Here is a 17894-nt window from a genome sequence, read left to right as displayed (position 1 = left end):
AAAACTTAAAGAATAAAAACAAAGGCCACAGGAAAGCCATGGTGTAGCCATCTTGTGAGAGCTTCTATTAGGTTAAAGGAGTATAAAATGAATCATCTGAATGTGGGACTTCCCTTTTAAATTTTCAGTTTTAAAGCAATAGAAACTGATCACCCTACCCAGAGCCAAAACTATATTATGAAGGCCCTATCCTGAAATATTCAGCTTGTACCAGAATAACTCCTACAAGCGGCACATTCACTACAAATAACTACTTTATTAGCAGTCTCACATTGAATCTACTTACTTGAAGAGCTTCCGAAATGTTTAAGATTCCAGAACTATCCTGAATTGCTCTTAGCATTAAAAGAGTAGATGGTGAAGGGCTGGTAGCCCAGCAGGCCTAGTCAATACACCTTATCTAAAAAAACATTCTTATATAAGCTAATTCAGACACACAAACTTTACCTGCTTCTGATTTAAGAGTTTTACTGGCAGAGAAAAAAAAAAAACCTGTGAGGAGACCCACTCCCTTTGCCACATAGCTCAGGCATATTTTTCCCCAACATTATTCAGACAGTGAGAGAAGTCAGGTCTCTCCAGTTTTAGTTCTCTTAGAGACATAAGATTGGCCAATAGCAGTTAGTCCTGAGTCAACCCCAAGGCACTATGATGTCAAAGGTACTTCATACCTACACCCCCAAACCAAACAATTCACATAGAGATTAATATACTCTAGAAGGAATAAACATTTCAGATCAGCTTGTGACTACTGACCTGTCTCGTGTTTACACCGTAAGAAAAGCCGATATAATAGCTGTTTTCCTGGAAGCCTTTTCCCGGCAGTCACAACAGGAAGAGGCCTGTGAAGAACCTCAGGGAGCAGTCCTCTCCATTAGGCTGCAGCACTTAAGGTTTATCACAGGAAAAAACCCAACGATTCAGTCCTTGGCATCTCCTACTCCATCCGCATTGATGGCAAACATAGCTTCAGCTTCAGGAAGACAAGGAGAGTCATAGATTTTGCAGATTCTGGTTTCCCCTCTTCCTTTTCTCAGGTACAGTCTGGGACAAAGACACAGACCAAAGCACCAAAGTTATTATAATTAAAAAATTCTGTTCCTGGGCTTCCCTGGTGGCGCAGTGGTTGAGAATCTGCCTGCTAACGCAGGGGACACGGGTTCGAGCCCTGGTCTGGGAAGATCCCACATGCCGCGGAGCAACTAGGCCTGCGAGCCACAACTACTGAGCCTGCGCCTCTGGAGCCTGTGCTCCACAACAAGAGAGGCCACAACAGTGAGAGGCCCGTGCACCGCGATGAAGAGTGGCCACCGCTTACCGCAACTAGAGAAAGCCCTTGCACAGAAACGAAGACCCAACACAGCCAAAAATAAAAATAAATAAAAGGCTCAACATTAAAAAAAAAATTATATTCCTATTTATAGTAGATCTAAAAAATTTTTAGACAAATATACTTCCTAGAAGGACTTTGGGGATCTTTCTGTATTCCTTAGGGCAGGGGTCCCCAACCCCCAGGCCATGGACCAGTACTGGTCCGCAGCCTGTTAGGAACTGGGCCGCACAGCAGGAGGTGAGCAGAGGGTGAGTGAGCGAAGCTTCATCTGCCGCTCCCCATCGCCTGCATTACCGCCTGAACCATCCATCCTGGCCACCCCCCCACTACCCCCGCCCCATGGAAAAATCGTCTTCCACAGAACTGGTCCCTGGTGCCAAAAAGGTTGGGGACCACTGCCTTAAGGCACTTGCAATCCAGAGGAATGCATTTCTGCTCACCCCCTGCCCCACAGTGGATTTCCCATATTGAAACCTTTTAAAAAATAATGAGAGACATCAATTGCTCACATTTATTCTTCCACATATGAGAGCTTTTAATTCCTTTATGAACTAAAAGCAAACACCTGTTCTAACCAGAGCATGACAATTAGGTTAAGCAAGGGCTCCCGTGTCTAATTACACAACAGCAGCAGTTAACAAGGTTCAAATGGAAATGTTATCTTCATGTCTATTGCACAGTTAATATGACATTCCATGATGAAGCCATCTCTCCCATCACTTTACCTTGTTGTTGAGGCATGAGCAATGATATTTCCTCCAATAGGTTTTTTAGGATCTGCAGCAAACATGGCTGCTCCATCCACTTGGGCTACCACCTGGTTGGTGATTACCACTGCTACACCAAACTGATAGGGAAAGGATAAATGTCATTTTTTTGTGGTCAGACATTCCAAGAGACTTACTGCTTATCCCCCATAAAGCAATGAACGATTGAAGTCTCTATATCTAACTGATATCTTGATGATACCAGGCCCTGGTATCCTGGCCTCCCAGCAAGGCTACTAGAATTCATGGCCCCTGAAAGTAGGCATTCTCTGTCCCTACCCCACAACTTACCTCATCAGCAAGTCGCAGAAGCATCCGCAGAAACCTGGCCAAGTGCATCTGCCTGGCAGAAAGCTCACCTCGACCCGAATAGTCTGTTCTGTAGAGGGCGGTGGCACTGTCTACAATTAGCAGTGCATACCTACAGGGAACACGGATTCTCTGAAGCCTGTTTCTAGCCCATGTCAGATTCTGCTCTTTCCCATTACCCTGAAATTCTATAGTTATATTTTATTTATTTATACAGCATCCATTTCTGAATAACCCTATAACAAAGTAAAAAATTCCAACAAGTTCAGGTGGATTATAGCTTCATATTTTAAAAGCGACTTGACCTAAACGACAAAGCAAGAGTGGCAAAATAGGAACTAAAACTTAAATCTCCCCATATCTAATTCAAGCTACTATCAAATTGGCCACATGTACAAGATTCAGGGTAAGGGCTCTGGGAACATACTTGGTATCTTCTATTGCCCACATACCTGGACTCTACCATCATGGCTGACGCTTGATAAAGGAGCTGGGTCTGGTGGTCTGTGTTGAACCCTCGAGCATATGCTACATTATCCAGGACGTCACTGCCAGAGAGGCCATATCTAGAAGAAAGAACATTTTGAGGCTGCACACAGAACTAAGGCAGATGAGAAATTCATCTCTAACAACGAAATAACCTGGATGGGTAGGTAAGAAATGATAGTGAGAAGGCTAAAGAATATAATTCCCTTTCTATTAGGAAGCCCAGGGAAACTATAAAGAGATGACAGCAACTGCTTTAGAGCAGATCTACCTGGCAGGACTTCAGAATAAATCAAATTTATTTTTTGAGGACTCCTGAACTAGAATGAGAAATTTCCAAATATAAGGAAACAGTGGTCTCCTGGAAAAACAAAGGGCAGCATGACAGAATTGGGACTGAAACAAAAACAATGAATCAATCAATTAAAAACATACATAAACTGCTGTTGTATAGGAATAAAACCTTCTAAGCTCAAAAACCTTCTAAGGACTCAAAACTGTAAGAGGTTTAAGAGAAGTAAGTATATTTCATCTATTCTCCCCTTTTTTCTTGCTAGTGACTAGTTACAGTTATAGAATATGTGACATGTATCTAGTATGGTTAAATAAGTGATACCTTAATTCATCTTATACCTCAATAATGATTTTTCTTCCCTTTGCATTTAAAAATACTTACTATTTTCTTAGAACAATCTATATTTTCTCACCTTTGTAACTGCTACCTAAGACGTGAATACTCAAGGTGGTCCAAGTAAGACAACTTCTCATTAAATGTATGCTAATGGGACCCCATTTCTTCAAAGGGAGTTTGATTTATCCATCTATCAAGACAACTAAATACCTGCACTTTTATAAAAGCTTCCCTGCACCTCTCAAATAGACGTGATTCTCCCTCTTCTGCACTTACAGAAAACTTGATTTAGGCTTTTCTATGGCACTTGTGAGGAGCTACCTGCCATTCTTTTACTAGACAACAAATTCCCTGAGGGAAAAGACTAGGCCTTTCCAACTAGCACATTTTTTTTATACCTAGTACATTCTGAATAAATGTTGCTGAATACAGCTTTTATCTATAACCCAAACCAAAAGAGAATTATATATCATCACTTTAACTCAAGTAATATTTTCATATTAATGTTACCTAAAATTATAGTCCAAAAGTATAATACTGACTCCCTTATGTAACAGTTCAAAAGATAATCTGTTTAAACAAAATCAGTGTGCTATAATTCCTTGAGAACCAAAAACTTCTATGCTTAAGATTTTATCAGTCTTTTAAAAGTAGTGTATTCTATGTAGATTCTGATCATTACAAAAGCATACACTGTGTCAAAACTATTTTTCTGAGACAGCTTTAGTAAATAGTTTTCCTCTCATTTTTCCTACCCAAAAGAATAGAAAAACAAAAGAATGTTCTAGCACTTGAAATAACACTGCAATAAGCTGAACCACAATATCAGGAGATCCTACTCTATCCAACTGGATTTTCCACATCTTATGATGAACTGATTCATCATATTAGGCACATGCAGTCTTTGCACTTTCCTGGACATTTCACCAGCTATTCTTCACCATTATCAACATGAATGGAAGTTTAGCTCTTGTATTAAGTGGACTGATGATGATGAATTTGTTGAGTCTGGGCATGGAGATAAGAAAATGAAGTGAAGATAGAGTTAAAAAAATTAAATTCCGGGCTTCCCTGGTGGCGCAGTGGTTGAGAGTCTGCCGGGTTCGTGAGAGATCTTCCCGGGTTCGTGCCCCTGTCCGGGAAGATCCCACACGCCACGGAGCGGCTGGGCCTGTGAGCCATGGCCGCTGAGCCTGTGCGTCTGGAGCCTGTGCTCCGCAACGGGAGAGGCCACAACAGCGAGAGGCCCGCGTACCGCAAAAAAAAAAAAAAAAAAAAAAATCCTAGGTCTAAACTGGACTTAATGAATCACAATGCTCAGGGAAGAGTTGTGATAATTTGCATATTTAACAAACACCTGGCACATGAAAAGATGCTCAATATCACTAATCACAAGGGAAATGCAAATTAAAACCACAATGAGCTATATTACTTCACACCTGCCAGAATGGCTATTTTCAAAAAGAAAACAAATAGGACTTCCCTGGTGGCCCAGTGGTTAAGAGTCTGCCTGCCAGTGCAGGGGACACCAGTTCGAGCCCTGGTCCGGGAAAACCCCACGTGCCACAGAGCAACTAAGCCCGTGTGCCGCAACTACTGAGCCCACAAGCCACAACTGCTGAAGCCCGCGCACCTAGAACCCGTGCTCGGCAACAAGAGAAGCCACTGCAATGAGAAACCCGTGCACCGCAGAGAAGAGCAGCCCCCCCATGTGCCGCAACTAGAGAAAGCCTGCGTGCAGCAACGAAGACCCAACGCAGCCAAAAACAAAAAAACACCTGAAGTGATTTTTTTTTTTAATTTTTGGCTCGTGGCATGCAGGATCTTAGTTCCCCGACCAGGGATCGAACTCATGCCCCCTACATGGAAGTCCTAACCACTGGACTGCCAGGGAATTCCCGCTACAGATTTTCTTTCTGGAAATTTCATATAAATGGAATCATATATGGTCTTTTATGTCTAGCTTCTATCATTTAGCATGTTTTTTGAGGGTCATCCATGCTGTAACAAGTATCAGTACTTCATTCCTTTTAATTGTTGAATAGCAGTCTATTGTATGGATCAACCAGATTTTATTTGTTCATCAGTGGATGGACAATTGGGTTGTTTCCAGGTTTTGGCCACTATAACAATACTATAAACATCCACAAACAAGTCTCTGTGTGGACATGTTTTCATATCTCTTGGGTACATAACCAGAGTGAAATTGCTGGGCTATATGACAAATTTATGTTTAACTGCCACGTTGTTCTTTTCCAAAGTGACTGCACAATTTTACATTCTCACCAGCAATGTATTAGGGTTCCAGTTTCTTCACATCCTCCCTGACACTTGTTACTTTTTTATTACAGCCATCCTAGTGGTGGTATCTCACTGTGGTTTTAATTTGCATTTCTTCTTGACTAATAATGTTGAGCATCTCTGCATGTGCTTATTGGCCATTTTACATCTGCTTCGGAGAAATGTCTATACAAGTCCTTTGCCCGTTTCTTTTCTTTTTTTTTTTTTTTGCGGTACGCGGGCCTCTCACTGTTGTGGCCTCTCCCGTTGCGGAGCACAGGCTCCGGATGCACAGGCTCAGCGGCCATGGCTCACGGGCCCAGCCGCTCCGCGGCATGTGGGATCCTCCCGGACCGGGGCACGAACCCGTGTCCCCTGCATCGGCAGGCGGACTCTCAACCACTGCGCCACGTGGGAAGCCCCTATATATTCTTGATACTAGAACCTTATCAGATATGATTTGCAAATATTTTCTCACATTCTTTGGGTTGTCTTTTTATTTTCTTGATAGTGCTCTTTGAAGCACAGAAATTTCAAATTTTGATTAAATGAAAACTGACTCTGTATTATCGTTTTTTTCTTTCATAGACTATGCTTTCTTGTGTTGTATCTAAGAAATCTCTGCCTACTTCAAGGTCACAAAGATTTTCTGTTTTTTTCCTAAAAGTTTTATAATTTTAGCTAAATATAGGACTATCATTCTTTAAATATATATATAGATATACAGTAAACATACATAACATAAAATTTACCATTTTAATCTTTTTAAAGTGTACAGTCCAATGGCAGGAAGCACATTCCCATTGTTGTGCAACCATCACTACCATCCATGTCCAGAATTTTTTCACCATCCCAAACTGAAACTCTGTACGCATTAAACAATAATCCCCCATTCTCCTCACTCCTGCCCCTAGCAACCACCATTCCACTTTCTGTCTTTATGAATTTGACTGCTCTAAGTACTTCATATAGGAGGAATCATACATTTGTCCTTCTGCGACTGGCTTATTTCACTTAGCATAATGTTTTCAAGGTTCATCCATGTTGTAGCATACTGTAAGCATTTCCTTACATTTTGAGAATAATTTTCCATTGTATGTATAGAGGACATTTAGTTTATCCATTCAACTGTTGATGGATACTTGGGTTGTTTCTACCTTTTTACTACTGTGAACAGGGCTGCCATGAATACTGGTGTGTAACTATCTGAGTCCCTGCTTTCAATTCTTTTGAGTATATACTCAGAAGTGGAATTCCTGAATCATATTGTAATTCTTTGTTTAATTTTCTGAGCAATCACCAGAATGGTATCCATTTTTAGTTAACTTTCATGTGTAGTGTAAGGTAAGGCGGATATCCAACTACATTAGCACCATTTATTGAAAAGACTATTATTTCCTTCACTAAATTGTCTTTCACCTTTGTCAAAAATCAAGTGACTATAAGTGAAACAGTTTATTTCTTTTTTTCTTATAAATTTATTTATTTGGCTGTGTTGGGTCTTCATTGCTGAACAAGGGCTTTCTCTAGTTGCAGCGAGTGGGGGCTACTCTTCGTTGTGGTGCGCTGGCTTCTCATTGCGGTGACTTCTCTTGTTGCGGAGTACAGGCTCTAGGTGCGTGGGCTTCAGTAGTTGTGGCACGCAGGCTCAGTAGTTGTGGCTCATGGGCTCTAGAGCGCAGGCTCAGTGGTTGTGGTGCATGGGCTTAGTTGCTCCATAGCACGTATCTTCCCGGACCAGGGATCGAAACTGTCCCCTGCATTGGCAGGCGGATTCTCAACCACTGCACCACCAGGGAGTCCCAAAACAGTTTATTTCTGAACTCTCAATTCTGTTCCATTGATCCATATGTCTCTCCTTATGGCAGCACCACAGTGTCTTGATTACTGTTGTTTATAGTAAGTTTTAAAATTGGGAAGACTGAGACCTCCAATTCTGTTCTTTTTTTCCTCCCAAGAATGTTTTGGCTATTCTGGGTCCTTGACATTTCCATATTAATTTATAATCACCTTGTCAATTTCAGCAAAAATGTCTTGGTGCATTTCAATAGGCATTGTGTTGAATTTATAGATCAATTTGAGGGGAGGTGTTGTTTTTTTTTTTGCTGCACTTCGGCTTGCAGGATCTCAGTTCCCCGACCAGGGACTGAACCTGGACCACAGCAGTGAAAGCCCAGAATCCTAACTACTAGGCAACCAGGGAACTCCCTTACCATTTTAATAATATTGCATCTTCCAATCCATGAATGTGGAATGTTTCTCTATGCAGATCTTCCATTTCTCTCAGCAATGTTAGTTTTCAGTGTACTAGTCCTTTTTTAAAAAAAAAAAAAATTTATTTTGGCTATACCGGGTCTTAGTTGTGGCATGCAAGATCTAGTTCCCCGACCAGGGATTGAACCCAGGCCCCCTGCACTGGGAGCACGGGGTCATACCCACTGGACCACCAGGGAAGTCCCTAGTGTACAAGTCTTGAACTTCTGGTTAAGTTTATTACTAAGTATTTTATTCTTTTTGACACTATTGTGAACGGAATTATTTTCTTAATTCTTGAATTGTTCATTTACAGTATACAGAAGTACAATGGATTTTTCATATTGAGATTGCATCCTGCAACAAACTAATTTAGTTCTAGCAGTTTTTTGTGTGTAGTTTCCTAAGGATTCTCTAAATACAGTATCATATCATTGGTGAATAAAGATATTTTACATCTTCCATTCCAATCTGGATGCCTTTTATTTCATTTTCTTGCCTGACTGCACTGGCTAGGATCTACAGTACAATGTGGAACGTAAGTAGTGAGAGTGGAGATCCTTGCCTTATTTCCAATCTTACAGAGAAAATATTCAGATTTTTACCATTAAAATGCTAGCTGTAGGTTTTTTGTAGATGCTGTTTATCAGGGCATCTGATAAATGTTCTATCCATTATTGAAAGTGAGGCATTAGGCCCCAGTGAGCTTGAATTGTCTATTTCACCCTTCAATTATATCAATTTGTATTTCACATATCTTGGGGCTCTATTAGGTCTCTATATGTTTACATTTGTTACATCTTCCCCATGAACTGACCTTTTAGTTCTAAAACATTCCTCTTTGCCTCTACTGATTTTTTTTTGTCTTAAAGTTTATTTTGTCTGATATTAGTACAACCACTCCAGCCCTCTTATGGTTACTGTCTGCATGCAATATCTTTTTTCCATCCTTTTAGTTTCAACCTATTTGTGTCTTTGAATCTAAGTGGTTCTCTGGAAGGCAGCATATAGTTGGATCTTGTTTTTTATCCAGTCTGACAGCAACTCATAGATTTTTGACTAAAGAAGCATGTTTTTCTCTAAGGAAGGTTATTCTTTTGAAACACACATACGACTTTGGGATACAGAGCAATAAGAGAGAAGAAGAGACACCCTTCAGCCAGACTAGCCCTGGCAATCACTACAGTGACATATGGAGCCATATTTCTCTCATCTGATCCAGTAACCTACCTCTCAGCCACTGCTAGCAGCCGTTCTGGCCTAAAGGTACCCTCGGTGTCAATGTACATGGCCTTTCCTTCACCTCCACCTCGGTCAATGGGAAGCTAGAGAGAAAAAGAACAGTGGAAATGACACTGTACTTCTATTATAACTGACCAACTTCCTCATGATGGGTCTATAATTCCTCCCACCCCCAATAAAGCAAAAGGAAAAAACACTTTAAAGTGACAATCAGAGGTAGGGAGGAGGCATTCACTTCTGACAGAAATACAGTTAGTAGTAGATATGAGGCTCATTGTGTCCCATACACGAGAGGCTACAGTCTAGCCAGAGTTGGAGTGCTTGGAAATATAGACCAAAGTCGGTGTTCTTAAAAAAAAAAAAAAAAAAACAACTTATAATTTTTTTTAAAATTCTATGACTGTATACCAACACACGACCGATCAATTCTCTCAAGACAACAAACATTTAGAAGATCATTTACTTAGCTTTAATAAGTAAGAGACCCTGATCCAATACCCAATTAATTTTAGCATATGCAGACCACACTTACACTTCACTTTATTGAGCAGAGTTCATTCCTTAGGGTTGCTAAAGGAGACTGGAAATACCCCAGGGGCATCCCTAGCACATCTACAGTATGAGCAGGAAAGAATAAAAAGATGTTTGCTCCAATCGTACACACAGATGTTAAAAATGAACAAAAGCAGAAAAGGAAGAATACGAAGAGTTTTAAAAAAGGAAAGAAAATGGAGGAATGACATGAAAACTGTCTTATGAGCTCCTCAGGGAAATCTGTTTCAGGCTACCTATCCCACGCCAGACACCCTGAGTTCTACAGATTTTAAGTGAATGTTGCTAAAGTGTATTTTCCACCCTTGAAATCTACTTTGGAGCCTAATACACCTTTAAATTCTGAGGAAAATCCCTCAGGACAGTTTACATTAAGTGCCTGGTAGCACCAAAATTTTCTTTTCCTATTTCTGAGAAAATGTATTTTTTCAAAATTACAAAAGTACTACATGCTTGTATTAAAAATTCAAGCAATATAGAAAAAAGTAAAAAATTGAAAGTTCTTCTTTATCACTCCCATCTCCCACAGGAGTCCTCTTCCAGATCACTTTCTATACATTTTCATACAAACACTTTTTATATGTGATTCTGCCACTTGCTATGTGAACCTGAGAATATTAATTCTGTTTCTACATTTTCTGTAAAATGTAGATAAAATCTCCCTATGGCACTGTTTTGAAGATTAGATAATTCATGTAAACTGTTTAGCACAGTGCCTGACATACAGAATGTACTTGGAAGACTTATGATATCCTCCACCTCTTAGGGCACTGATTTTAGCATATACTCAATTACAGAAGGCTTTGTTAATTTGGAAAGGAGGAAATGATTACGCTATCATTATGCAGGTTGGCAGATAAATCTTTCAAATCTTAGGAATCCATGAAAGGAGCAAAGGATACGTATATAACAAAAGAGGGTCTTGATAGAGGAAATGTTTAAAACCACTGGCCAAGAGGACAGAAAGCAGAAGCTGCCTCAGTTTGGGGGGAGGAGAAAATCTTCACATTCAGGAGGCTAAGTCCCCAGGAATTAAGATGAATGAAGTTCTCCCTTCTCTCACTTTCTTGTATCTTTAGTGCTAGCATGCCAGGGAGTTCTTTTCCAGCTAAATAGACCTCCTTGGGAGAAGGGAGGCCATGAGTGGCTGGCATGGCATTGGTAGGCCGACTGACAGCAGAGAAGTGGACATGGTCCCAGGGTATTGCTGGGCCAGTCACAAGGGGATGGACTATATGCTCTGCACCCCACTGCATTTTGTCTCCTCCACCTCACCCTTCCAGTGCCACTTCAGCTATCTTGTGTTACTGGGCTGGGACACCACCAAAGTAGCTATTTTTAATACCTGCTTAGTACCATAATTTAACTCTTCTTCCTATTTTGTAGTGATGCAAGTTGTTTTGAACTTTCACCATTTTATAATGCTATGGTGTAGATTCTTTACACATTTATTCTTGACTATATGTGAAAAGTTCTGTAAGACACATTTTCTGTCAAGGGCATGTGCATTTAAAATTGGTACTTATGTTAAACTGTCTTCTCAGAATTTTAAAATTATTCTAGAATTTTGAACAAGCATGGGCTATTCATTTTTGTAACCTAAGTATGGCTCCCAACTTTATATAACTTCACTATTAGACAGAGATCTAATATATAGTGGGGTTTCGCTTCATTAAGTTGAGAAAACCTGAAAAAATGTGAGGTGATAATGTTTAGATTTAAATAGTAATCTAACACCCTCCCTATACCTCTGGTTCCAGCTCTTAGGCTGGTGACATGTAATCCTTTCTATTATTAATGAATTAGAATTGTTTTTCTCTGAAAAAAATATCAAAGATCCCTAGTTATTCAGCCAACTGTGAATGTTCAGTTATTTTTATAGAGGATATATTTATTTTAGAATTTTCCTTCAGTTTATTAATAGGCATTATCTGACAACTTAATAAACATTTCCAATATAGGAGTCTGTTTGTACAACTTAAGAGCATCAGTGTGATAGGCTGAGCTGCCATGGCAACTATATTGTGTAATGTACTTGAAATATTTATTCCACATGAATCCCTGTCAAAACAACATGGGGTGGGGGGGCTTCCCTGGTGGTACAGTGGTTAAGAATCCACCTGCCAATGCAGGGGACATGGGTTCAAGCCCTGGTCCGGGAAGATCCCACATGCCACGGAGCAACTAAGCCCATGCGCCACAACTACTGAGCCTGCGCTCTAGAGCCCGCGAGCCACAACTACTGAAGCCTGCACCTAGAGCCCGTGCTCCACAACAAAAGTCACCACAGTGAGAAGCCCGCGCACTGCAACGAAGAGTAGCCCCCGCTCAACACAACTAGAGAAAGCCTGCACGCAGCAACGAAGACCTAATGCAGCCAAAAATAAAATAAATATAACAATTAAAAAAAAATAAGATTAAAAAAAACTCAAAACAACATGGGGAAATCATTTCTATTTAAAAAGGTCACATATCATGTCAAATGACCCATGTCTGGGTGATATTTTAAACACTCCTATTTCCCTTTAGCTAACAATTTTCTAATGGTGCTTTGGGCAATAAGCTATAGCTTCTACAGCTTACTATACCACTCTTCCTCTTCTCATTGCTTCCCCTCTTATCCTAAAAGTTCTCCTATCCCCCTAACTCTTTTTCTACTAGGAGTTATGTATGAGATGGAGCCAACATGGCTTAGGTCTACTTGATACTGGAATCCTAACGTGGCTGTCATATGGTGACATTTTAGTTGCAATGAAAAGATCAGTAGAGCAACTGAGGAGAGAAACACAATTAAGATGACAAGTGAGAAAGGAAAATGATGAGAAAAACAGAAGACCATGAAGTTGGGCCTCTAGCTATTAGATAAACTTTTATTCATGAAAAAGCAAAATATTTTCCTATCTCAAGAAATGGCGGGACTTCCCTAGTGGTCCAGTGGGTAAGACTCCACACTCCCAATGCAAGGAGCCCAGCTTTGATCCCTGGTCAAGGAACTAGATCCTGCATGCATGCTGCAACTAAGAGTTCACATGCCGCAACTACGACCTGGTGCAGCCTAAATACATAAATAAATATTGAAAGAAAGAAATGGTATTCACCACTTCAAGACAGAAGTATTGACTGATGGACATATCTGTAACATGAAAAAATGAGGAGACAGATTTTCTTGGGTAACTTCAGAAAATCAGTCTCATAATATTAGCCTCTGCACATCATATATGTGTTTCACTAAAATGTGAACCCTACCCAAGACACAGGATCCCAACAAAATCCATATATTTTTTTTTTATGGCACATACCATCTTTAACTATAGCACTGCATTACAATAATGTAATAAACATTTTTTGTAAAGTGCTATTTGAATACAGAATAAATTATGAAGGATAGTTCATAACTTGTTTTATAAGGGAAAAAAACACAAAAGAGAACAATTTATATTTGATGTTTAAATTTATAAATGAGTTCCAACAATGACTCTTATTTTGTTGAGATGATAAGAATTCACACTGAAAGGAAAGATACTAGGAAGCCCCCTCTGTCATAATGATAAAAGGAGGCAGAGGGCTTCCCTGATGGCGCAGTAGTTGAGAGTCCGCCTGCCGATGCAGGGGACACGGGTTCGTGCCCCGGTCCGGGAAGATCCCGCATGCCGCGGAGCGGCTGGGCCCGTGAGCCATGGCCGCTGAGCCTGCGCGTCCGGAGCCTGTGCTCCGCAACGGGAGAGGTCACAACAGTGAGAGGCCCGCATACCGCAAAAAAAAAAAAAAAAAAAACTAAAAGGAGGCAGATTTCCTTTCAGTTATTCTCCAACTCCATCAGTAAGTTTGCCCATGGGAGAAGTGAGTATAATCTATCTAGATTCAATTACAGATAGTCCCCAACTTAACTATGGCTCGACTTACAATCTTTCAACTTTACCATGGTGCAACAGTGATACAAATTCAGTAGAAACCATACTTCAAAATTTAAATTTCCATCTTTTCCCAGGCTAGCAATATGCCGTACGATACTTTCATGATGCTGGGCAGCAGCAGTGTGCCGTGCTCCCAGGCAGCTGCCTGAGCCAAAGGGTAAACAGCTGGTACACTTACAACCATTCTGTTTTTCACTTTCAGTGTAGTATTCAATAAACTACATATAAGATATTCAATACTTTATAAAAAAGTAGGCTTTGTATTAGATGATTTTGCCCAACTGTAGGCTTATGTAAGTGCTCTGAGCATGTTTAAGGTAGGCTGGGCTAAGTTACAATGTTCAGTAGGTTAGGTGTATTAAATGCATTTGTGACCTATGACTTTCAATTTACGATGGGTTTATCAGGATGTCACCTCATCGTATATCAAGGAAGATCTGTAATGCCATTTTGTTCAAAACACCTCAAACCCACCATCTCTAACTTTGAACTCATCTTTCCATAAAACTGTCTCTCTCTCCAAAATCCTTTTTAGAGTTTACCAAAGTAATACATTGTTGGGCTGAGGGGTATTTTTTATTGTCATTTGTAGCAATATGGATGGACCTGGAGATTATCATACTAAGTGAAATAAGTCAGAAAGAGAAAGACATACCATATGATATCACTTACACGTGGAACCTAAAATATGACACAAATGAACCTATCTACGAAACAGAAATAGACTCAAAGACATAGAGAACCAACTTCTGGTTGCTGGAGGTGGGGGGCGATGGAGGGGTGCGGGGGGGGAGATGGACTGGGAGTTTAGGATTAGCAGATGCAAACTATTATATATAGAATGGATAAACAAAAGGGTCCTATTGTATAGCACAGGGAACTACATTCAGTACCCTGTGATAGGGACTTCCCTGGTGGCCCAGTGGTAAAGAATCCACCTTCCAATGAAGGGGACATGGGTTCGATCCCTGGTCAGGGAACTAAGATCCCACATGCCATGGGGCAACTAAGCCCACCTGCCACAACTACTGAGCTGGCGTGCCTCAATGAGAGAGCCCATGTGCCACAAACTACAGAACCCATGTGCGCCCTGGAGCCCGCGCGCCGAAACGAAAGATCCCGCATGCCTCAATGAAGAGATCCCGTGTGCCGCAACTAAGACCCGACACAGCCAAAAAGAAAAATAGAAAAATAAAAATTAACAATAAATAAATATTAAAAAAAAGAATATCCTGTGATAAACCATAATGGAAAAGAATATGAAAAAGAATGTATATATTAGTATAACTGAATCACTTTGCTATACAGCAGAAATTAACAAAACATTGTAAATCAACTATACTTCCTAAAATCAATTTTAAAAAAAAGGTAGGTGGGTTTTGTAGTTTTTTTTTTTTTTTTTTGCGGTACGCGGGCCTCTCACTGCTGTGGCCTCTCCTGTTGCAGAGCACAGGCTCCAGACGCACAGGCTCAGCGGCCATGGCTCACGGGCCGCTCTGTGGCATGTGGGATCTTCCCGGACCGGGGCATGAACGCGTGTCCCCTGAATTGGCAGGCGGACTCTCAACCACTGCGCCACCAGGGAAGCCCGGGTTTTGTAGTTTTGATGTGAAGAACAGGTTAGGTCATTTGGCTAAGAGTGAGGGTTGAAGAGAAGCATGAAGGTTTGAGAAGGACAAAGTATGAGATAACTGTCGTACTGAGTGGGAAAAAGTCTGTCTGAATTCAACCTTTTTCAGAGGAGAAATTCAGTAGGTCTGCCAAGCAGTATCAAATGTTAACTTAAAATCTGTCATCTTGAATTTAAAGTGATGCCAATCACCTTTATGTTAGGATTTTTCTCCAGTATGATCAGCTATTTGGGAACAGGCACTGAAAAGACAGATAGGGTTTATCTAGGAATGGCATCTCTTCAGATGGGGGATGTAAATCTGAGGGTATCTGTAAAGGAATGACTTTAATGAAGAATCATTTAATGATGAATCATACAATATAAACTAGTGAAGAGGGCAGGTGAAGCCAGGGAGGCCTGGTGGTTGGTAAGAAAGTATGTGAAATTAATAATCTGAAAGTTTCTACGCTGTGGAAGTTTTGCAGTAGCAGTCTATCTTCTAACTAGCTATAGTATTCTTTTCTTTCTTTTTTGGCCGAGCCATGTGGCATGCAGGATCTTAGTTCCCCAACCAGGAATCGAACCTTGCAGTGGAAGCACAGAGTCTTAACCACTGGATGGCCCGGGAAGTTCCCCTAGCTATAGCATTCCTGAAAACAGTGAAAGTGCATTTTTTGCCCATGCTAACAGATGCTTGCTAATAACAGGAATCAACACATTCTTGCTGATCTGATTAGTTAGAGCCCCAAAAGCTCACCTGGCATGTTACAGCCAACGTATGACAGATCTGGGTCTTCCCAGTTCGGAATTCTCCAAACATCTCTGTGATGGATCCAGTCTCAATTCCTCCTAATAGAAGAGCAATAAGAAACACCTTCTTAGCACAATACAAATATTTAGAAACAATAATCATAGAAATGTCCTAGGGGGACTTCCCTGGTGGTGCAATGGTCAAGAATCCACCTGCCAGTGCAGGGGATATGGGTTTGATCCCTGGTCCGGGAAGATCCCACACACTGCAGAGCAACTAAGCCCGTGCACCACAACTACTAAACCTGCACTCTAGAGCCCACAAGCCACAACTACTGAGCCTGCGTGCCACAACTACTGAAGCCCGTGTGCCTAGAGCGGATACTCTGCAACGAGAAGCCACCGCAATGAGAAGCCCACGTACTGCAATGAAGAGTAGCCCCCACTCACCGCAACTAGAGAAAGCCCACACGCAGCAATGAAGACCCAATGTGGCCAAAAATAAATAAACTTATATTTATAAAAAAAGGAAATGTCCTAGCTCATCAGAAAGATGTTTACATAATTTAGAACCCCAATTTTCAACAAGCAGTAATTTTAAAAATACTTTTTATTTTGGAATAATTCTAGATTCATAGAAAATTTCAAAGAAATGTACAGAGAGGGCCTGTGAATTCTTCACCCAGCCTCCCTCATTGTTAACGTTTTACATAACTATAATACAGTATCAATATCAGAAAACTGACATGGATACAATCCACAGAGCTTATTCAGATTTCTCCAGGTATATATGCACTCATTTGTGTGTGTGTAGTTCTATGCAATTTTATCCCATCTGTAGCTTCATTTCACTATCACCACAAATCAATATACAGAACTATGCCATCACAAGTCAATAAACAGTCATTTCAAAAAATAAATTATAAATAATATCTAATGTTTACCAAATGTCTCTTGTGTATCTGGCATTGTGCTATGTATTTATATATATATCAATTCATTTAATTCCAATAACTTATAAGGTAGGAAGTCTTTTTTTTTTAAATAAATTTATTTATTTATGGCTGTATTGGGTCTTCGTTGCTACGCGCAGGCTTTCTCTAGTGGTGAGCGGGAGCTACTCTTCGTTGTGGTGCACAGGCTTCTCATTGCAGTGGCTTCTCTTGTTGTGGAGCACGGGATCTAGGCGTGTGGGCTCAGTAGTTGTGGCTCGTGGGCTCTAGAGCGCAGGCTCAGTAGTTGTGGCCCATGGGCTTAGTTGCTCCGCGGCATGTGGGATCTTCCTGGACCAGGGTTTGAACCCATGTCCACTGCATTGGCAGGCGGATTCTTAACCACTGTGCCACCAGGGAAGTCCCGGTAGGAAGTCTTTTTGTCCTCATTATGAACATAAGAAAACCGAGGCGTAGACCACAATAAGTAGTCTGCACCATGTAATACAGCCAGTAAATGCTGAGGGGGGAACAGGAGAGAAAGCAAATGCTCAAATTTGAGTGTGATTCCTGAACCCATGCTATTTTGTGCCCTAAAAAAAAAGGAAACTTGAATAATCGAATATTTGGGGAAGCAACAAGGACCAAATCTAACTCTGCAAAAATTAAAACAGCAGTGCTTTCAAAAGTTCAAAACCTTTACAGCTTTCCATAAAGTCCTGAAGATTAGTGTGCACTACAATGTATTGATCCTACAAAGTAGTATTCAAGCGTGGAGTATTTTAACCAGTAATCAGATTTTCTACCTTGTGGTAGATAAAAGGTTATAATTA

General features: G+C 40.7%; 1 protein-coding gene across 3 annotated transcripts in view; it reads right to left on the bottom strand.

Annotated features, from left to right (window-relative positions):
* Nucleotides 1-542: 542 nt before the first annotated feature.
* RAD51 (RAD51 recombinase) overlaps nucleotides 543-17894 on the bottom strand; it is a 33950-nt gene continuing 16598 nt past the window's right edge. The window contains exons 5-10 of one of the 3 annotated variants that reach the window (XM_065873032.1): nucleotides 16137-16228; nucleotides 9290-9384; nucleotides 2862-2975; nucleotides 2392-2521; nucleotides 2059-2180; nucleotides 543-1044 (exon numbers count right to left, since the gene is read on the bottom strand). In XM_065873032.1, coding sequence (XP_065729104.1) covers nucleotides 921-1044; nucleotides 2059-2180; nucleotides 2392-2521; nucleotides 2862-2975; nucleotides 9290-9384; nucleotides 16137-16228 — 677 coding nt within the window. In that variant the 3' untranslated portion in view covers nucleotides 543-920. The remainder of the gene's footprint in view (nucleotides 1045-2058; nucleotides 2181-2391; nucleotides 2522-2861; nucleotides 2976-9289; nucleotides 9385-16136; nucleotides 16229-17894) is intronic. The other 2 variants (XM_065873031.1, XM_065873034.1) reach the window with 2 other exon arrangements.

Source organism: Phocoena phocoena, chromosome 2, assembly GCF_963924675.1.
Source record: "Phocoena phocoena chromosome 2, mPhoPho1.1, whole genome shotgun sequence".
Classification (NCBI taxonomy): domain Eukaryota; kingdom Metazoa; phylum Chordata; class Mammalia; order Artiodactyla; family Phocoenidae; genus Phocoena; species Phocoena phocoena.
This window is presented reverse-complemented; position numbering and strand designations above follow the sequence as displayed.